The following is a 22,595-nucleotide window of genomic DNA, read 5'->3' as shown; positions in this document are numbered from 1 at the left end:
ATTGTTTTAAACTATAAGAGATTTTTATTTCCTCTGGTTTTTAAAATAAAGCAGCAAAAAATGCTACGGTGGCATTTTACACTTTGCCAAGTCTGCATACTGTAGGAAATTCCCCAAAAAGCTTTAAGCTGGCTTTAAATATGCATGATGAAGCTTTTAAGAATTGCCTTGATAATATAACTATATAGATAAGCAAAAACCATAAAAAAATAGGTTTGCTGTTATGTTGGAATGTTTATATAGGAACAATACTTCTAAAGACACTATTGTAAAAATAAATAAATAAATAAATACTGGAAAATAATTAAAGAATGATCTGTATAAACATATTTATTAATCTTGTCTGTTGTTTACTATCCAGCGGTAGTCAGTTCTAAATAGTACAGGATTTAGCATTTACATTACATCCCAACTTACTACATTATTTATTGACCTTAGAATGTTGCATTGAACTTCCAACAAGAGATTAAAATTGGATTGACAAACACAGACTCTGAGTCAGAAGATCAGAGTCTTCCTTAAATTGAATTTGAAGTAAATTTCATTATGCAGAGAACGAGAGTGACTTTTAATGAAGCACGTTGCACAGGCTTGTGCCTCTCCGTATTGGTTCAGTACAGTTAATTTAATTTTGTGTTACCCTTTTAGTCACTGCTTTGTCTATCCCATGACCACAAACTGCAGTTTGTATTTTTAAGCTTTTTTGTTGACCTTTTTTTTGATTTGGACAAAAATTATTTATTGAGAAAAGAAAATATAAATATATCAAAATAAATGTTAAAAAATAAGGATTTCTTGGAAACGTCTGAATTTGATGTGTTATGCAATTATTTTTTTTGTAAATTTATGCACCATTTGTAGTATTTATATACTGTATGACACAATAAGCTTTATTCACAATAATACCAAAATCATTTAAGTACTGACCACTGACATGGAAGGATGTAATTCTCTTTCAGAACCTTTATTTATAAGCTTTGAACAGTAAAAATGCTGACATCTAATTAGATATGCAGATTGAGCTTTAGAAATTCAATCAATTCTCTGATTTCAAACATATGTTGTGAGAACAAACAATAGGATTTTTCCCATAAAGATTATAGTTTTTGTCCTAGTATTACACATAATAGATTTATCAAATACCATTTTCTACAACTAACCCAGATATTGAGTATCAACCTAAATATCAAATAATGCACGGGTTTAGTTGAGTGAAAATGTGGTTGTCTGGCTGTAAATGCTGCTGCTTTGTCCTGAGCAACATGGTTATGTTTGGAATGCTCACTTATATGCAGGATCTTGTGAGAGCAGTTATGCTGTGTGACTGGAGAAAAAGGCACATGCTGCTGGAGAAGACAGACCACAGTAAGAGCTGCTTTACACCAAACACACAGGTTCAGCGTAACAGTGTGAAAGGCTTCTGCTATTTCAGCCAAGCTGTGATTAAGTGAAGAGACAGTAGCTGAGAGTAGCTCATTAAAGACAACAGACAGTTAAAAACAGCAACAAACATGCAGCTTTACATTTACAGAGCAGACTCAGTGGTCAGATTCCATCCTAATTAACCTCCAGCAAAACAAAACCACCAATTCTGAAAGCTGCTTTTCACAAGACCCATATTACATCAGTTACTGCTGCCTCAGTTGTATTGATCTTGTTTCTATGTTTAGAACAGAAGGTCAGAAAAGATGGTGGAAAGGATATCTTACTGAATGAGAAAAAAGGAAACAATATCAGTAGTATGGTTTATTAAAGACAGCACACATAAAGCCAGTGTTTGAAATTACAGCTCTGAATAAAGCATGTGTAAAAAACAAACAAAAAAAGCTTTATGCATTCAAGACACTGAAAAAGAAAGTGCAAATACAAAGCAGCTGTTTTAAATAACTAAAAAAAATAACCTTTGTGTGATAGGTCACATGCAGTCCTACTCATGTGACCTAAAATTTCCCCCTATTATCCTAAAGCAAAACACCCAACACCCATTCCATGTCTCTTTAGACTGTGCTATAGTACTTCAACATGACGACAGTGAATCCACAGTACTGCACATTTTCTTTCTCCTTTCAGAATGATTTTGGATTGACCTGCGGAATAGGATTCATCACAAAGTTATCCCTAAAAGGAGTAGCACAAGAGATGTGAGCCATGCAAACAGCCTGACAGTGCATTTCTATGTGTCTGGGATTCAACAGTTCATACTCACAGAAACTCATCGTTGTGCTTCATCCTGCGGTAGAATTTGGCCAGTTTAACAGAAAAGATAATGCTAGGAATGAGGAAGACCAAGCACCAGCCCAAACTGAACCAAAAGGCATTCTAAAGACAGAGTACATATCCTAAATTAAGCAATTTCAATCATGGCATCTGAACACAGACATTCAACGAACGATAAATGGAAATAGATTTACTTTTTTTTTTTTAAGTGGAACAAACCATGCTTACCAGAGAGCCCACGAGCTGGGAGCAAAACAGATTTTCTACAGTGTTGACAGTAACAGCAACCGGCCCACAGCATCCTACCTGCTCAGTAATCTGACACACAGTACCAGAGTTTTTGTGAAAGTTCACCATAGTCATATAATGTATAAATAATCAGTCCTAAAAACTTCAGTGTTAGAAATGTAATGCTAAAACCTACTGTTTGATATGCCCATTTAGCAAGCGATGTGAAAACTCCGATCTGACAGTCTACAAATTCAGTCAGTTTCTGTAGAAAAATGTTTGAGTTTAACATTTTATAGTCTTAATAAGTATGATTATTCTAAAGTAACTGTAAAAGGCATGTATGTTTTATGGCAGGCTGTCAATGATTTTGCTGTTTACACTTGTGTCAGATTAAGCAGGTTTACACTGTACTTTAAATGCAGTCTGAGTATTGATTATAGAACATTTCCAAGCAGAGACTTACCGATTTCACAGTTTGTGTTGTGTTATTGTTTAGAACATCCTGAGCAGAACTGACCTTTTCCAGAACATTCTGTACAGTGCCCTAGAGCAAGAAAACCCTGACATATAATTTTTTTCTTTCGAATTATAGGATATGCAGAAAAAAAACCCATTGTAATTTAGCATGAACCATATGTGACACAGTGAGACTTTTATGAAGAACAGTCTAAAAAAAGGTTTGCAACCAACCAAACTAAATTCATTTAAGTTCATACAATTAAATGGGTAGGTAGAGAAACAATGGTCTAAAAGTTACTTGCTGTTTTCTAGAGTAGTGAGTATCTCCACAATGCATAGTGCCATAGATTAGCAAATTCGCCTTTAATACTGAATACAGACAGTATTGTGTGCTTCTTCCTTATATATACTTACATTAATTTGTGACATTGTGTCGCTAATATGCTCAAGTTGAGACATTAACTCCACCTGTAAATGAATAAAAATCATACTATATATTGGACAGGAACAACTGGTGCATAAAATTAAGAGACAGTGGAGACTGTTTTTGTTTGTATCTACATAGTGATACTATTCTTAATTTACATTAAGGTTATATGGTATTAATTACAACTTATTTAATTACAGTCTGGCTTCATTAGCTTTCAGTTTCTGTATGTTGTGTTGAGAGAACATACCAGCTGAGGCTTGATGGTAGAATCAAATTGATACTGTATGAATCTAAGATATGTTGTCTCGTTCTGTAATTCAGTTTTAACAGTAGTTTTGTTCTGAAAAGTTGGCAATAATAAAATATAATGTTAACAATAATTAAGGCTGAATTTCACTGAATTTTAGGTAGATATTATAGCTTCTCATAGCAGAATTTACATCTCGATCATAAAGCTACTAGAGCTTACTTATTCAATAACAAGTAAGCCATATCTTTAAAAAAAAAACAGCATACAATAACGACATAAATTGGTTAACTTTTTACCTGGATATTAACCAATGCATCCAATTTGTCTGCAGTGTGACTAAGATTTGTTCCTAATAGGGTAGTAACCTAAAAAGTAGAATAGAAAACAAAATATTTACTTTGTTTTGTAAGTTTTTAAATTAAAGCTTTATTTATTTTGATGCAAAGAATCCATCACTTCTATTGTATTTATTGTAATTATATTTTTTTACAAATGTCTAGATCAAAACAATCATAATCAGAAATATTGACAGCTGTAGTTATCTGTGGATAGGAGAAATATTGAGAAACCTTCTGCATGATGCTGCTGATGTTCACACTGCTGGCTGTAGAAGAAAAGTTGCTCAGTTGCTTCTTTGTCTCAGCATCGAGCAGAACGATGCTGGGTATAGTGATATTGCTGTTCTGAAGTACCTGCTGCACTTGTCCAGTGTACTAAACAAGATCAAATGAACACTGCTTTTTACAGTGTGTAACATACTGTAGGTGGAAAATTGTTGGATTACTGAAACTCATTCGAGTCTCAAACTGTGTAAAGCAGATGCATATTGTTCTTACTTTGGAGACATTAAGATAGTCATTGAGATTAATGATGTCCTCCAGATGGAGGGTCTTCCATAAAGACTTGTTCATTTGACAGTCACTGAGAATGATACACGATGCAAATTAATAATGACAAGCAAAAGCATATTTATTTTGATATTGCCTACCATAAGGGTTTGATGTTTTATTAAAAAAGAAAAGTATTTGCTTTCATGTTTACATGGATACTTGTGAATGCAAAATGCACTGTATAATGTGTCTAAGTATAGAAATTGGTTGTCTAGTAAAAGCTTTCAATTCTCGTGTGTGTGTGTGTGTGTGTGTGTGTGTGTGTGTGTGTATATATATATATATATATATATATATATATATATATATATATATATATATATATATGTGTGTGTGTGTCTGTGTGTGTGAGAGAGAGAGAGAGAGAGAGAGAGAAACTCACTTAAACACACCACTGATAGTTAGGTTAGATTTTAGCCCTAGGCTTTGTGACAGCTGGAATCCTGGAAATACACCTGTACTGTCAATAACCTGTGATTAAAAACACAAGCAAACACAATTTATGTGCTGGTCAGATTATTTTGCATGGTGCAGTGGTGGTATACACTATGTATAATATTACCACAGTAAAAGTACAAAAGTATTTGCCTTCAAATGTACTCAAGTATCTGAAATACTATGATTTTTTATGAGAATTCCCCTTATATATTTTTGTGACAAAGACGCTTGCTTAATCAACTAAGTTTATGTATTAAAACTATGATGTTACTTTTAGCACACCAATCTATTAATAGAATGATATTAATGAGTTAAACACTGATTGATGTCGATTAAAATGACAAAACATTTCAACCAATTCAAAAAATAAATTGTGCGAATAAGGTTGGGGTGTTGTGGCAAGTTAGTCAGAAGTTTCTTTAATAATTTATTACTCTGAAAATGTTCTGCTTGCTGTTAGACTAAGCCTGAACTGTATGTTCATACTCAGTAGATACTTCCAAGTGGGAATCAAAACAAGTTTAAAACTGATTAAGTAAAAAGATTTGAGTAAAAAGACAGATATTTGACTTTGAAATGTAGTGAAGTTAAAGTGAAAGTCTCCACAAATGGAAATACAGTGGAACCCGGTTATGTCGATGTCCTAGGGGGTCGCCAAAAAGCATCGAGATAACCGATGATCAAGATAAACGAAAACAAAATGGCGGCAGTATATTAACGTGCTTGAAATTTCTTTATGTACATGATGTGCGTTAATAAATGAGAATGTGCATGCACGTGTTTTTGGAGGGTTTTTTACACAACAGCGATGCCGCGATTTGTTTGATGAAGGCATGCTATAAAAATGTACATACGTTTGTTAACAACAAAAGGCATAAGTGCACCTACTAACAGCAGAGATTTACCAGTATACAATACAAACCACCGTCCATTCTCCATACAAACCTTTATTATATTCTCCAACATTATAAACACACAGATCGCTCAAAAAAACAAAAAACAAACAGCGGCTACACAGTGCCGTCTCACATTTAGTCCACATGTGGAAAAAAAAGAAAAATAAACAGTAACTAAGTTTCTGAAAACTTATGACCATCAGGCTGAAGTAATCCGCACAAACACACAAAGCAAAGGGGCGTGGCAGGTGCTTTCTCGGCCGCTTTCTCTGAAGCTCCCGGCTTCAACTCCTTACCGAGAGCCGTGCTCCTTACCGAGAGCCGTGCTCCTTACCGAGAGCCGTGCTCCTTACCGAGAGCCGTGCTCCTTACCGAGAGCCGTGCTCCTTACCGAGAGAGCCGTGCTCCTTACCGAGAGAGCCGTGCTCCTTACCGAGAGCCGTGCTCCTTACCGAGAGAGCCGTGCTCCTTACCGAGAGCCGTGCTCCTTACCGAGAGCCGTGCTCCTTACCGAGAGCCGTGCTCCTTACCGAGAGAGCCGTGCTCCTTACCGAGAGAGCCGTGCTCCTTACCGAGAGCCGTGCTCCTTACCGAGAGCCGTGCTCCTTACCGAGAGCCGTGCTCCTTACCGAGAGAGCCGTGCTCCTTACCGAGAGCCGTGCTCCTTACCGAGAGCCGTGCTCCTTACCGAGAGAGCCGTGCTCCTTACCGAGAGCCGTGCTCCTTACCGAGAGCCGTGCTCCTTACCGAGAGAGCCGTGCTCCTTACCGAGAGCCGTGCTCCTTACCGAGAGCCGTGCTCCTTACCGAGAGCCGTGCTCCTTACCGAGAGAGCCGTGCTCCTTACCGAGAGAGCCGTGCTCCTTACCGAGAGAGCCGTGCTCCTTACCGAGAGAGCCGTGCTCCTTACCGAGAGAGCCGTGCTCCTTACCGAGAGCCGTGCTCCTTACCGAGAGCCGTGCTCCTTACCGAGAGAGCCGTGCTCCTTACCGAGAGCCGTGCTCCTTACCGAGAGCCGTGCTCCTTACCGAGAGAGCCGTGCTCCTTACCGAGAGCCGTGCTCCTTACCGAGAGAGCCGTGCTCCTTACCGAGAGCCGTGCTCCTTACCGAGAGAGCCGTGCTCCTTACCGAGAGCCGTGCTCCTTACCGAGAGAGCCGTGCTCCTTACCGAGAGCCGTGCTCCTTACCGAGAGCCGTGCTCCTTACCGAGAGCCGTGCTCCTTACCGAGAGCCGTGCTCCTTACCGAGAGAGCCGTGCTCCTTACCGAGAGAGCCGTGCTCCTTACCGAGAGCCGTGCTCCTTACCGAGAGCCGTGCTCCTTACCGAGAGCCGTGCTCCTTACCGAGAGAGCCGTGCTCCTTACCGAGAGCCGTGCTCCTTACCGAGAGCCGTGCTCCTTACCGAGAGCCGTGCTCCTTACCGAGAGCCGTGCTCCTTACCGAGAGCCGTGCTCCTTACCGAGAGAGCCGTGCTCCTTACCGAGAGCCGTGCTCCTTACCGAGAGCCGTGCTCCTTACCGAGAGCCGTGCTCCTTACCGAGAGAGCCGTGCTCCTTACCGAGAGCCGTGCTCCTTACCGAGAGAGCCGTGCTCCTTACCGAGAGAGCCGTGCTCCTTACCGAGAGAGCCGTGCTCCTTACCGAGAGAGCCGTGCTCCTTACCGAGAGCCGTGCTCCTTACCGAGAGAGCCGTGCTCCTTACCGAGAGCCGTGCTCCTTACCGAGAGCCGTGCTCCTTACCGAGAGCCGTGCTCCTTACCGAGAGAGCCGTGCTCCTTACCGAGAGCCGTGCTCCTTACCGAGAGAGCCGTGCTCCTTACCGAGAGCCGTGCTCCTTACCGAGAGAGCCGTGCTCCTTACCGAGAGCCGTGCTCCTTACCGAGAGAGCCGTGCTCCTTACCGAGAGCCGTGCTCCTTACCGAGAGAGCCGTGCTCCTTACCGAGAGCCGTGCTCCTTACCGAGAGAGCCGTGCTCCTTACCGAGAGAGCCGTGCTCCTTACCGAGAGCCGTGCTCCTTACCGAGAGCCGTGCTCCTTACCGAGAGAGCCGTGCTCCTTACCGAGAGCCGTGCTCCTTACCGAGAGCCGTGCTCCTTACCGAGAGCCGTGCTCCTTACCGAGAGAGCCGTGCTCCTTACCGAGAGAGCCGTGCTCCTTACCGAGAGCCGTGCTCCTTACCGAGAGAGCCGTGCTCCTTACCGAGAGAGCCGTGCTCCTTACCGAGAGCCGTGCTCCTTACCGAGAGAGCCGTGCTCCTTACCGAGAGCCGTGCTCCTTACCGAGAGAGCCGTGCTCCTTACCGAGAGCCGTGCTCCTTACCGAGAGCCGTGCTCCTTACCGAGAGAGCCGTGCTCCTTACCGAGAGAGCCGTGCTCCTTACCGAGAGAGCCGTGCTCCTTACCGAGAGCCGTGCTCCTTACCGAGAGCCGTGCTCCTTACCGAGAGCCGTGCTCCTTACCGAGAGAGCCGTGCTCCTTACCGAGAGCCGTGCTCCTTACCGAGAGCCGTGCTCCTTACCGAGAGCCGTGCTCCTTACCGAGAGCCGTGCTCCTTACCGAGAGAGCCGTGCTCCTTACCGAGAGAGCCGTGCTCCTTACCGAGAGCCGTGCTCCTTACCGAGAGAGCCGTGCTCCTTACCGAGAGAGCCGTGCTCCTTACCGAGAGCCGTGCTCCTTACCGAGAGCCGTGCTCCTTACCGAGAGAGCCGTGCTCCTTACCGAGAGAGCCGTGCTCCTTACCGAGAGAGCCGTGCTCCTTACCGAGAGAGCCGTGCTCCTTACCGAGAGAGCCGTGCTCCTTACCGAGAGCCGTGCTCCTTACCGAGAGCCGTGCTCCTTACCGAGAGCCGTGCTCCTTACCGAGAGCCGTGCTCCTTACCGAGAGCCGTGCTCCTTACCGAGAGCCGTGCTCCTTACCGAGAGCCGTGCTCCTTACCGAGAGAGCCGTGCTCCTTACCGAGAGAGCCGTGCTCCTTACCGAGAGAGCCGTGCTCCTTACCGAGAGAGCCGTGCTCCTTACCGAGAGCCGTGCTCCTTACCGAGAGCCGTGCTCCTTACCGAGAGAGCCGTGCTCCTTACCGAGAGAGCCGTGCTCCTACCGTGCTCCTTACCGAGAGAGCCGTGCTCCTACCGTGCTCCTTACCGAGAGAGCCGTGCTCCTTACCGAGAGAGCCGTGCTCCTTACCGAGAGAGCCGTGCTCCTTACCGAGAGCCGTGCTCCTTACCGAGAGCCGTGCTCCTTACCGAGAGCCGTGCTCCTTACCGAGAGAGCCGTGCTCCTTACCGAGAGAGCCGTGCTCCTTACCGAGAGCCGTGCTCCTTACCGAGAGAGCCGTGCTCCTTACCGAGAGAGCCGTGCTCCTTACCGAGAGAGCCGTGCTCCTTACCGAGAGAGCCGTGCTCCTTACCGAGAGAGCCGTGCTCCTTACCGAGAGCCGTGCTCCTTACCGAGAGCCGTGCTCCTTACCGAGAGAGCCGTGCTCCTTACCGAGAGCCGTGCTCCTTACCGAGAGCCGTGCTCCTTACCGAGAGCCGTGCTCCTTACCGAGAGAGCCGTGCTCCTTACCGAGAGAGCCGTGCTCCTTACCGAGAGAGCCGTGCTCCTTACCGAGAGCCGTGCTCCTTACCGAGAGCCGTGCTCCTTACCGAGAGAGCCGTGCTCCTTACCGAGAGCCGTGCTCCTTACCGAGAGCCGTGCTCCTTACCGAGAGCCGTGCTCCTTACCGAGAGCCGTGCTCCTTACCGAGAGCCGTGCTCCTTACCGAGAGCCGTGCTCCTTACCGAGAGCCGTGCTCCTTACCGAGAGAGCCGTGCTCCTTACCGAGAGAGCCGTGCTCCTTACCGAGAGAGCCGTGCTCCTTACCGAGAGAGCCGTGCTCCTTACCGAGAGAGCCGTGCTCCTTACCGAGAGCCGTGCTCCTTACCGAGAGCCGTGCTCCTTACCGAGAGCCGTGCTCCTTACCGAGAGCCGTGCTCCTTACCGAGAGAGCCGTGCTCCTTACCGAGAGAGCCGTGCTCCTTACCGAGAGAGCCGTGCTCCTGCCGTGCTCCTTACCGAGAGAGCCGTGCTCCTTACCGAGAGAGCCGTGCTCCTTACCGAGAGCCGTGCTCCTTACCGAGAGAGCCGTGCTCCTTACCGAGAGCCGTGCTCCTTACCGAGAGAGCCGTGCTCCTTACCGAGAGCCGTGCTCCTTACCGAGAGAGCCGTGCTCCTTACCGAGAGCCGTGCTCCTTACCGAGAGACAAGTCAATAGACAATTTCATCTTTTCCTGCATCTATGATTTCACCAGATTGCATACCCAAAATGTTGTGTATAAGATAAAGTATATGTAGATAAGTAATTAATATAAAGTAACACAAAACACAACATAATATTAAAGCCACCAATGCAATCAATACATATTGCTTGAGATTCTACATGTTTCTGGAACTGTATTATATGGATAAACCCAATACTTCCAAAATATATTCCCTCAGTTGATGTTTTAATGATGGTGCCATGTCCTACACGGTTTAGATCTGGTGCCTGTGAAGGCCATAGCAAATGATGTACATCATTTTGATATGCAAAACATTCAGTGCAACATCAAGCCCAGCCAAGTGACACTTCATGGTTTGCAGAGGTTGTATTCACATGCTATCATGTGATCATGGAGTGTTGAATAAAGGATCAAATCAGAAATGTTTTATAGTCAAATAAAGATGATCAGTCAGAATATCTTTGCAATGATGCAGCTGAAGTATATATTAGAGTCACCATTTATTTATTTTATTTGTCACCTGTCTAAAAATGTTACCCTTACACTGCACATCATACTTAATATTTTCCACAAAATAGATTTATAAACAGCATTAAAAGATTAAATCTCTATATACATTAATAAACTCTAAGAGCTGTTACCTGAGTTTCTCTGCCATGTTTATACTTGGTGTGTGGTTTGTGGTAGTCATTTGGACAGTATTCAGAATGTTGGAGAATTTAGTCATGAGGTCAAGTGGAATATCTCTGGTTGCCTGTGAGACCTGGCTCTTTATGGTTTGAAGGTCCTGCTGAACCTCTTAAAATCATATAAAGAACAAGGGAAAATGAAAGTGATGTTTATGACCTGAGCACTATTTAAGGCAGAAAAACAGTTATAAATATTTGCATGGATATTGTCGCAAAAAAATGTGTTTTATTCTATTGCATAGTACAATGTTAACTGTACTTGATTATCATTGTTAGCAGTAGTAAGTTATAAAATGAATAAAAGCACAATGATATTTTTAAGTAGGCCAAATGAAGCACATAATAAAATGCAAAACTTTGTTTACAGAAAATGCCAAAAGAAAACAAACTACTGAATTCCTCAAAGCTATAACACAACCTGTACTTACTCTGTACATTGTCTCTGGTTAAATTAGTCACACTTTCAGGAATACTTTTAAAGAAGTCCCTGCCCTGTGATATAAAAAAAAACATATGGTGAAGTGCAAATATTAGCATCCTCTGTGGTTTCTGGCTGGAAAATATGGCAGTTTTTGGCAGTCTAGACACAAACTAGAAACCACCAATGTATAGTCTAATATGCATAAATTTAAATATTTTATTATTCTGTTATTGCTAATGGTACATTAGTAACAAAGTAAACTAATGGCACACTCATAGACTAATTTGAAATCATAATCATGCCATTACAGGCAAACTGAATCTATAGTGTGTTTACTAAATATAAAACAATTAAATAATTAATTATCTACTAAATTTAAAGCAAAAAGCTACAAGCTGACAATCTGTAGGCTATCTGCTAAACATTAAAACTAAGTCTATGATAATCTTTTCTCCTAACAGATGCAGTTACAGCATGGCAACAATCAATACTTCTAAAATTGCATGAACCTCAAACCACGTACTAACACAATTATAATTATTCCAAACTGTATGTAGTGAATGCATTAATTATATTACATTCTGTATCTGCTTATTCAGATCAGTTTTTTCAGCCTGGTCCACAGATGACTGGAGCTTAGCAAAGCTGGATAGCTGAAAGATACAACAGAAACAAATACAGTATTGGCAGTTTTGAAGCAATGTGAGGGAATCATACAGCATCATGGCTGATGTGTTGTGTTTTTGACACCAGAGGGCAGTAAAGATCCCATTAATTCAGAGGGTGCGTGTCTGGGCTCATGCTACACTGCACATTGTCTTTCTCAGACAAGATTTTATTACATTATTCACTGTGCATGTTATACAAACAATTTATCTTATACCACAACTGTATGCACAATCAATGTTTGAAAAGCCTATATAACTATAGAACTGCAGACAAACTGATTATGTAGTTGATATGGTGTAGTCATAATATCTTTTGCATTTTAAATCTTGGATAAAAAAAGAACAAATTTCATTCCGAGGCCTTTCTCTACGCAAACTCTCTAATAGTTAAATTAAAGGTTTGCATTATATTAGCCAGAGGATATGAGTTATGATGCTGACTTTGATAGAAACGATTCTAAGGTCAGCTAATGGCACAGGGGCTTGGTTTGTTTGGATTTGGTTTGACATTTATTACAGGTGGGGTCAAGATTAAATCTGAATGTACATGATGAAAAAATGTTAATCTGCATCGGGCACTAATGAGATGTGTAAACCAAGTAAACCCTTTCCAGTCTTCCTTACTTTAGGTGTAATTTTATTTGCAAATCTTGTCCCCACTACTGTTTCAGATAGAATTAATTCATATCATTTTGATGTAGTGCCTTTAACATAATGTTATTTTTCAGGGCATACATCTAATACCTCAACAATAATATTTTGCAAGAGGTATAAACAGAGTTAATGAAGATGAAGAAAAAAATGTAAGCCATTAAGATCTCAGTCAATGTTCATGTCAATACTGACAGGTACCCTAAGGAAATAATCACCTTCATACAAAAAATAAAGTGCACAGTAAAGAAGAAAACTGAGAGAAATAAGCCTCTATTCTGATTAAGCCTCTGAAAGAGTGTTTTTCAGCATTACATGCCTTTTATTAAACACCAACTTGAATTATATTGAACTATGATTCTAAGCTCAATTTGTATCACCTGAGCAGGAAGTGGTTTTGTAAAAGGTCCGGATTTTTTTTTTAAATAGCAGAAATGTGCAAATAAAATCTTTATTTCAAAGAAATGATCAGTTTATCAAACAACTAGCTCTTATTTTTTACCTTACTGTGTACAAGATACAAATGAATTTGTTTTTGAAACAGAAATATAGCAAAAGTCATCTAAGCATAATATACACACATTCAGTCATAGAGCCATTTAAGAGATGTCAGAAAGCTGGAGAGGCGAGTCCATACAGACAGTAAACTGAGCTCAGGATTAAACTAGGAATCTTGGAGTTGTTTGGTGTTATTGCCAACTGCTGCATGACTGCGCTGTGCCATTACAGAACTGACCCTTTTATATAGTTTTTCTATAAACCTCTGAGGTGGAAAGACATACCGGTACTTTTTTACATTTTTTTACATTTCCTAATGAATGACATAAATATCCATCTTTCTCCTCTTTAATTACTTCCTTATTTTCAATTCAAATCCACCAGCCAGTGTAACTGAATAAGTCTCTTTTGGATTTTTTTGTTGCTGTACAGTGTAGCTATAAACGTTTTTTTTTTTTTTTTTTTTTTTTTAAAAGACTTCCTTGATACCTTTGAACAGTAAAGTAATTATTTCCAGTAACTAGGGACATGCCTCAAACTAATGTACTAAATTTGCATTCTTGCATTCTTTTCGGTTAACTGCTCTTTTGACATTTTGAAATGTCATATTAGTCATACACAATGGTCACACATGAGATGAGTATTAAGTGTTAATTAAGTATTGTACCACACAATGTCAAACTAATGCAGACTATAAAATGTTTGGCGTTACGAAGTGTTAGATTATTAGGTGTGAGTTTCCCTTTGCATGGACTTATTTCAATGAGCCTTGTTATTTTATTGTATCAATAACAAATACAGACATGATCACAAGTTCATGCTATTAAATATGCTTTTAAACAGCAGGCACACTGAGTCATGTAGCTAACTGCAGTATGGTGGGATGGGCATGGAAAAAAAAACTAAAAAAGGATCCAGAAGCACTTTGAGATCTGACAGTAATGCAAACTAAATATGTGATAAGGAATGAAGATTTTCACATCACAACAGAGAGAACTACTAGTGTGATGCTTAAAATTCAATAATTTGCTAAAATGTTTTTCTATTTTTTCTTTTTGTTGTGATGTTGTGATATATTTTACTAAAACAAATGTTGTGGCTTGACATGAGGAAGTAAGGGCAATAAATACAAACTGTAAAACCACCATGAACATATAGCTCATATGTCATTTCAAAGTAAGACCACTTTTTCAGAATTGTGTTGAATTCCCATTCACTGCTATTTAAGTTCAAATTAAACCTAATTTTCTCTGTGAATGAATTTACTCTGTTTAAAATATATCACCCGACTATCACAGATCTTGGAAAATCCTAGTTATATAGGCTCATAGCATTGCAACTGGTTTATCAGCTGCAATATTGGGATGTTTATATTTATTACTGTTTTATAAATGTTTTTTCTTTTTTTTTTAAGTTTGTGGCATTATACATGTATATTAAAAAGTATTTAAATTTTTTTTTTTTTAAATTAACATATATCATTGCAACAAAGTAATATCCACTGAACACTGCCCTGAAGCCCATAGCGATTTCAGAGTTTAGAGGCATTGGACATGTTTGCATTTTTAGGCTTGCGATACAAATACTATTTATGAAGTGACATTAGACATTTGCACAATATGACCCCATAATTGGGTTATAATAAAAGCAAAAAAAACCAACAACCTGCTAGTTAAGTTAAACAAGTGAGGTTCTTTTAAAACTTCACTTCCAGTCAGTACCATGGTCTTGTTCCTAGTTCATAGCTTTTGTCCTGTTTTAGTTGTTGGTTCTTGATTTGCATTGTTGTTTTTTTGTTATTGTTTTTTTGCTTCTGCATATGCATCTGCCTTCACCTTTTTCATTGTGCATGACAGTTCTGCACTGTCAAGCACAAATTCTTTTTAAATCTTTGTAGCCAGGAACCTCTTTAGCAGCGATAATAATAACAATAATAATAAAATACACACAATTTTTCCTTTGGGATATACATTATTCAAATGTTTAAATTTAAATGATAATGTGGTTGACATTATTTATAGGTCAATGTGTTTGCTTTTGAGGTTGGATTATTAGGACTGCTATAACAAAATGTAAAAAAGTTAATTCCTCTGTCTACACTTTACAAAACTTTACAGAGTTTCCTAGACCACACACTTCATGAAGCATTACTTCATTACAAAGCATTACAAGGACACATTGAATGAGAGTCATGCTTAGAATGACTAATGTAAAAATGAGAGCAGTGAGGTACTAAATTCACATAAACTCCATAATATAAAAAGCTTCAAAAAATTATGTTCCACTTCCTGCTTCTGTCAGGGTACTGGAATATCTTTTGCTTTGTCTGCTTGTAGCTGTTAATACAATATGTAATAGCTGAAGATTAAAGAACAGAATGAAGAGCCTCAAGAGTCTGTGTAGTTCACTTAAGCATGGTTACTGAATTCCCAAGTCAAATTTATGTTGTTTGTTCTGCATCACAGGACAGATTACACTTACATTAATGCTTGTGTTCAGGGACAACTTGTCCAGTTCAGACACCAAGGAGACGCACTGCACACAGTCTTGGTTGTGTATGGTCTTGTTGAGTCGTGTTTTCACTCCGGTCAAGTTCGACTTTAGCAAATCCAGTTCTTTCTGTGTTGAGTTCAATGTGTACAACAACAAACTGGTGTTCTGAATAACTGAAAACACAACATGGAAATGGTTAAAGGTAAGAGATGCAAGTTTGGACTTGCATATGGAAGTAAGCATTCTTTCCAAAGAAAGAACATCACATCTACAGTATGCTTAAGACTCCAGGCAAAAATGATGTTCTTTTCTAATTACCCATTGTACAAGTTTCGCACTACAAATATTATACCTTAGGGAAGTGAAATATCATGATTAAAGACTAATTCAACTATGTTCAGCTTACTAAATTGTTTTAAAACAAATAATATTGCTAAGCCTATAGCTTATATACACTAAAATGACAAACGTTTGTGGACACCTGGCCTTAAGATTCGTATGTGCTTTTTCTCATTCCACATTTAGTCCACGTTTGCTGTTATAATAATCTCCACTTTTCTGGAAAGATGTTTTACTAGATTTTGGAGTGTGCATGTGAAAAGCAAGCCATTCAACATATTTTACTGCCACAAATGTACAACATATGTTAATGGAGCTTTGCTTTGTGCACATGGGCATTGTCATGCTGGTTTGTGTCTCCTAGTTCCGGTGAAGAAAAAATGTCATTCTACTGCAAAAGCTTCTGTTCAATTGTGTGCTTTCAACTTTGTGGTAAAAGTGTGGGGAAGAATCACATATGACTCTGCCATGTGGCCCTGTACTTTTGTCCATATAGTGTATTTTCACTCATTTTAAGCTTTAACCTGCCGTACATGACTGGCAGATACTATATTTGTTCTTGCATTTAAGTAAAACTATGTTCCAATTCAATGAGGTCATCTTATGAATAATATTAGTAAAGATGTCTTGGCTTAATAGTATAATATTTGTTATACTTTTATCTAGTAATTAGAAATATTAGATTTATATATTTATATACTTTTATCATTTGTTAAGATATAATGCTTATATTGTTAGTTTTGTTGTTCTTACCAATCATTTTTAATTTCAAAATATATACCAAACAAATTGACATTGATTGATGGTATTATGTTACACTTTGTACTCAGTTCCATTTCCTACACATAGCTCATGATTTTTTGTATTATTGTTTTATTCAGTTTGACAGGTGGTGATAAATCTGTCTATATTGTATTATACTTTATTATGCTAAAATATAAGCTGTTTCTTTCCAAATATTCTTTGTTAGTGCCATCAACCATGTTTTCTGAATGACCAGTTTCCTATTTCATTACTCTTAATGTGTGAAAGTATGATCATTGGGTATTATCGCAACTACACCTGAATTCAGTTCATGTGTGTCCAATAAATATAGAATTTTTAATGAAAATATGAACAAAAAAATGCATTATGCAGGTCAAAGCCATTTTATCTCAAGCAGTTTTCATTAAAAGATTCTGTTGTTTTTTTTACCTTGTAATATCAATGTAGAAGAGTCCAGGGCTGGGATAACAAAGCTTTCTATTTCTCTTTGTATTTCTCTCCCAAGCAAAGGGCCAATTCCTGAAGAATGTAAACAATAATATCTGGGTCAGTTTAAACCCCTTACTCAGAAAGCAGGGTTTTTTTTATTTATTTTGTAACAGTAAACAACTGTCATTCACACAGCCACTCCGACTCACCTTGAATGTTATATGTGACATTATCCACAACTAGACAGCTCTCATTCACCACTTGATCTATTTGCTGTTGAGGGGAAAATGTAGACATGAAGCATTTTAAGAGGTTAACATTTTAACATTACCATTCGGTATCTTAAGATAACACCGAACCACACAGTGTGCCAAAAATGCCACCAAGTCAAATCTCAGGATTGGGCTTTATCGTAATCACCACGCCTGTTAACATTTCCATAAACACACAGCGTCTGTAAACATTCACTGGTACAAACACCAGAGGCTATAATATGCAATGTACTTTGCCCTTGTCAGTGTCTTAAGATGAATGCCAAAATGAGCTTGTTTGGACAGAGAAGCCTTGGCTCTGCATGTATATGCAATTTGAATGAAGCTTTTATTTATTATTGCGAGATTACCTTTGGAATTATGGTGACATAGCTTTGCAGATTTTTTAACGTATTGTTGAATTCACCTGGTGCTGAGTTCATGCTCTTGTGGGTGTAGGTATTGCTAAAAAACATACAAACATTCCCTGCGCTAAGGGGAAATATGTATTAAATCACAATTTACTCATGCTGAACCATAGAATCAATCCTCATGACATACTGATATAGAACACAAATAAAAAAAATTATAGGATAAAGGAATATAATATTACTAAAAAGAAACAATCTAAATTAAACTGAATTACCAACAGATTAAATAACTATAGTTAATGCTTTAAGAGTCATTTTAATTAGGAAATAACTGCTTTGAGAAGCTAAAATTATTCTCTTCAAATATTATACCTGAAATATCATTAAATAATAAATAATATTATTTTATATTATTATTATTATAATAATAATATTACTCTACAAGCCACTTTGCCACTTACAATATAAGGATGGTGATGAGAAAAGTGACCCAGTAAATGCTCTGTCGTCGGCAGTTGATGTTATTGGTCTGTTTTTGATACATGTGACCCCCACAATTCCCACAGCAACGGCAGCAGGCGAAGCACATGCCAATTAGGGGCATAAGGATGATGTAAAGAATCCCAATGGCCACGCACACCAGAAATCCTGCCTCATAGCGTAAAACCTTGCACCATCAGACAGAATAAGGGGATTTTGGGAAAAGAATAGATGACATGGTTTGGTTATCAAGAATGTGAAAATGATATCTAGGTGTAATACAAAAGCTTTAGCAGAGAACCTTTTTGTTTAAAATACTGACATGACACAAAAAATATACAGTGCTCATGACCAAGTGTTAGTAGTCTGTTATTTAAACAAAACACATCTGTGTTTTAGAGATATCACTAGTGTTACACACCAGTTGGAGACATTACATTTACTATCTCCTTATCAAGGAGCAAATTTAAAAGCTAATCGTGTGGCATCAGTACAATGCAAATAATCCTGAAGGACTATCTAGTGCCATATGGACTGTTTAAAGTATTTCTGAAACAGATGATCTTATTGGTAGATGTTCTTAGTTCTTGGGGTGGAAAAGCATTGTTGATAACTGAGGTCAGAGAAAAAAAAAGAAATTGAAAATGGTATAGTAATGCATATAATCATTACATACTTGGTGAGTAGAGAAGCATCTAAAGCAGAAGGCTACATTGGGCCCCACTACTGTAGTCCATTAACCTCAAGATTTGAAGTGCTGTGGGTTCTAAAATACATTTCTACATACCACAGGTGTAAAGAGTGGTTATTATATATTATATTATATAGTTACTATAAACTTTATAAATCTCAAAGCTCAGACCAGTCGTCTTCCCTGGTCTCTTTCATTAATAACCTTCCACATACAATATGTTTTTCTCACCATTCTGTAAAAAAAAAAGAATTAATGACCGTTGTGCATTTAAAATCCAAATGATCAGCCATTTCTGAAATACTCAAACAAGCTTATATGGCACCAACAACTGTGCCACAATCATGGTGCAAGAAAATGTGCATTGTGCTGCTGACACATGATTGGCTGAGTGGTTAACTGGATGTTCAGGAGTAAAGGTGTCCCTATTAAATATGACAGAGTGCCTAATACACAAAATACCGGGGTATGGGAGCTAAAACATGAATTTATATTACATTCAGTTATTCACCAAGCAGAACTAACACTCTGTTTGTTCCTGTAGTAACATAAACCATTTGGTAAAAAATTCAAATTAAATAATATTAAATATATATTCTTAATTATTTACATACCTCATTTATTGTTGCTTTATCATTGATGCCCCCAGAGTTCAAAGTTTTAATTAAAAGTTCTTAGAAGAAATAAAAACAAAAAAAAGCACAGCATTAGTATTGCTTATTGCTACATTTTCTGCAGAGCATCTAAAATATAATATGACCTTTCACATAGAATACATTTTGTACACCTTGAGAACACATTCAGTGGTGGGATTCCCCTTTAAACAGAAATATAATCTGTTTTGCGTTTCAGCCCACCACATGTTGTGCGTATACAAAGCTCCCAAGCATAAGATATGCTGCAGTTACTCAGTACAGAAAGCAAACCTATCTTTTTTTTTTGTACATTCTGCACAATTCATTACAGTTATATTTATTAATAGGATTAATAAACGGATTAGTTGAAAACACTGTACATTTAAGATCACAATGTTCACCAGTTCCTATGAAAATGTTCTGACCAGGCAAAACTGTAAGATGATGCTCTGTAGTTCTGTAAATGTAAATCTTCCACAATACAGCGATTTATGTTGGAAAAGAGACCTGGGCTTCTTTAGTTACTGTGTTTTGTGTTAACCACTAGTTATAATTTACGGCAAAGTACATATAGTTCCACCTGGTTTCTGTGCTGGCATGGGGAAGATCCCTTTTGTTTTGTGCTCAGACCTCTATATTTACATATCAGGTGATATGAAAAAAAGAAAAGAGTGGTAAAACAGGTCTACAAATTGAACCTTTTCTGTTATTTATTTCTTTACATTATATCAAATGGAAAAAAATTACAAATAACAATGTCTGAAAACTCAAACTTGAACAAACTTTCCTTAACACATGATCTTTTCTTTTTCTTTTTTTGCATGTTTCCAAAACTGTATTATCTTTGAATAATGACAAATATGAAGTGGCAGGGTTTTTTTGTTTGTTTGTTTTTTATAAACTTCTAGTTAAGGTCATCAAGCACATTCAAAAAAATCAAGCACATTAAAAAAAAAGAACAATAGAGTTCATTTTCAAATCATGTTAACAGGTCAATCATTCCTCCCTTCTATACATAACTACGGTACTAACCAATAATTTACTTCTACTGCGTGTTATTCATTTTATCAGGTCAATAAAACCCGACTCCTCAAGGTCACTCGTTATGTACACAGTCGACGTCATGATCTGAACACACTATACTTTACCAGCATGGAATGTTTTGAAAACAAATTTGAGGTTTGTTGCTGAATAGGCTTCTGAATAAATGGGTTAGTAATGAGAAGCTGCTTTAAAGATAAAGGACTTCACCTTTACTATGCTGTATCTTGAACTAATCTGTTCTCATTGTAAAGAAATTTGATCAACTTGTTTTGAAAATGTGTTTTACAAATACAAGTGAACAGTCTCTGTGGGATGAGCAAATAAAGATCAGCTTCTTCCTATTCCAAATCAATATACACTTTTACATTGCTCCATGGTATGGAAAGCAGGATGTAGAGCTTAACCCGAGACTGAACTAGTATTCATAATTGCCTGATTACTGATTAACCAAGTGTTTAAATAAAGGCTTATACAAACTGGGCTTTTTGTAATGACTGCTGAAAAAAAGCACTTCAAAAGGAAATTGGTTTAATCATTTATAAAACTTTAAGATTTGTTAAGGTACTGATAGGTAAATAATAAATGAAATTATTCATCATTTTTTTTTCCTAAAGAAAAGTACAATTTGTGTCTTTATGTCATTTCTTATTTAGTTGATGTCATGCGAACACAATGACAGTGTGCTTCTGTTTTAAGCACTGAATACTGGATTTTTCCATATCTTAAACACATTCTCACTACACTAACCGTAACCCTAACCCCATATCTAACTCTGCATATTGTATCACACGCAGAGTAGCATTTCCCCCAATACCGTTTATTTGCAATACAAATTCTTGTCCTCATGTGACACAAAATGCAGAGGAATATCAGTACAAATATTTGAGATGAACTTACCTCTAGGGAAAGGGTTGGGTTGAACAGAGCTCAAAAAGGAATCAATGATAGATGACATAAAACCGTTGTGAGGTTTATTTACCGGCCAAATTTGAGGACCATCCAGTTCTGAAGGAACAATTCTGGATGAACAATTCTGGGTACACGCACATGGATAAAGGAAGAGCAGCAAATCCAGCACTGCCAGAATTACTCTTGTACTGGTCCCCATTTCAGCAAGAAGTAAACCACCATCTGTATTTTAACTCATGATCACTAATCTTTTATAGCTTCCCACTGCATCTGAGAGACAGAGAACACAAACGAATACAATGGAAAGATGGGACGTGGCTTGTTATTCAATTCGATGGAACATGTACATACACCAAAGTTCCTCATGACTACTGTGCATGTTACCCAATTCTTACCTCAAAACTTGTGAAATTTTAGAACATCACAAGTTACCAACTGCCTGACAATCACCTGATAGTGCTTCTACTTACAACATACAATATCTGTATTCCAGCTGCACAGAAATAGCAAGCCTTAAACAAACTAAGCACTCTGGTGCACACGAAATGCAAAGCACAAGTTTGATACAGAGTGAGAAAAAGGACTAAAGGTGTTACTTGCATGTAAAAAGAAAAGTGCTGGGATGTTACCTTTACCCTAATGAAAAAGGGTCTTGTTGTGTCTTGAGCAGGATCAGAGAGATTGACTTGCCTTAGTAATAAACAGAGTACGTCCCCAAAGAAAGCTGATCTGTGATCTGGAGCTGACAAATGCAATTAAAGAGCAAGTGAGAGAGAAAAGGGAGTGAAGGAAGGGGAGGGTTTCATTTGGAAAAGGAATCTGTAAGGAAAAATAAAGAGGAAGGCAAGACACTCCATTTTGGAAGAAAAAATAAACATTAGAATATATTGTGTGTGTGTGTGTGTGTGTGTGTGTGTATATATATATATATATATATATATATATATATATATATATATATATATATATATATATATATATATAATTTTTTTAATATTTATTTATCTGTTTAATAAATAGGCACAAACAGAAGAAAAATTATTTTAGTCATTTTAATTGTGTGCCCTGTAGCTGAACATTTTGTGAAAGTCAAGGTGTCGAAGCCGCACAAACATGTAAATGCACTGTCCAAACACGCGGAAGGCTTGTGAGTTTGGATGCTATTATCAAAAGTTTCAAAAAATGTATTTCT

The 22,595-nt window shown here is 38.6% G+C and overlaps 1 protein-coding gene across 1 annotated transcript; it reads right to left on the bottom strand.

The window, feature by feature from the left end:
• Nucleotides 1-1,733: 1,733 nt before the first annotated feature.
• On the bottom strand, nt 1,734-22,178 carry prom2 (prominin 2). The gene is made up of 23 exons (XM_046872763.1): nt 22,033-22,178; nt 21,392-21,673; nt 19,430-19,488; nt 18,106-18,311; nt 17,645-17,765; nt 17,232-17,295; nt 17,023-17,112; nt 15,478-15,662; nt 11,758-11,832; nt 11,187-11,250; nt 10,711-10,867; nt 10,590-10,593; nt 4,860-4,948; nt 4,424-4,508; nt 4,157-4,300; nt 3,884-3,952; nt 3,585-3,677; nt 3,322-3,375; nt 2,912-2,992; nt 2,642-2,710; nt 2,446-2,535; nt 2,207-2,319; nt 1,734-2,087 (listed from the first exon to the last, which is right to left on the bottom strand). The coding sequence occupies exons 2-23, from the start codon at nt 21,600-21,602 to the stop codon at nt 2,018-2,020; spliced, it is 2,193 nt and encodes a 730-aa protein (XP_046728719.1). The 5' UTR covers nt 21,603-21,673; nt 22,033-22,178; the 3' UTR covers nt 1,734-2,017.
• Nucleotides 22,179-22,595: the final 417 nt, after the last annotated feature.

Source organism: Silurus meridionalis, chromosome 2, assembly GCF_014805685.1.
Source record: "Silurus meridionalis isolate SWU-2019-XX chromosome 2, ASM1480568v1, whole genome shotgun sequence".
Taxonomy (NCBI): domain Eukaryota; kingdom Metazoa; phylum Chordata; class Actinopteri; order Siluriformes; family Siluridae; genus Silurus; species Silurus meridionalis.
The sequence above is the reverse complement of the archived record's forward strand: the minus strand, read 5'-3'. Positions and strand labels throughout refer to the sequence as shown.

Excerpts from the sequence above, each read along its gene's own strand:
- prom2 (XM_046872763.1), bottom strand. The coding sequence starts at position 21,602 with ATGGGGACCAGTACAAGAGTAATTCTGGCAGTGCTGGATTTGCTGCTC. Across the intron at positions 11,833-15,477 it reads CCCTGAACACAAGCATTAAT|CTATCCAGCTTTGCTAAGCT; the intron begins GTAAGTGTAATC and ends TGTATCTTTCAG. Across the intron at positions 2,536-2,641 it reads CTAAATGGGCATATCAAACA|ATTACTGAGCAGGTAGGATG; the intron begins GTAGGTTTTAGC and ends ACTGTGTGTCAG.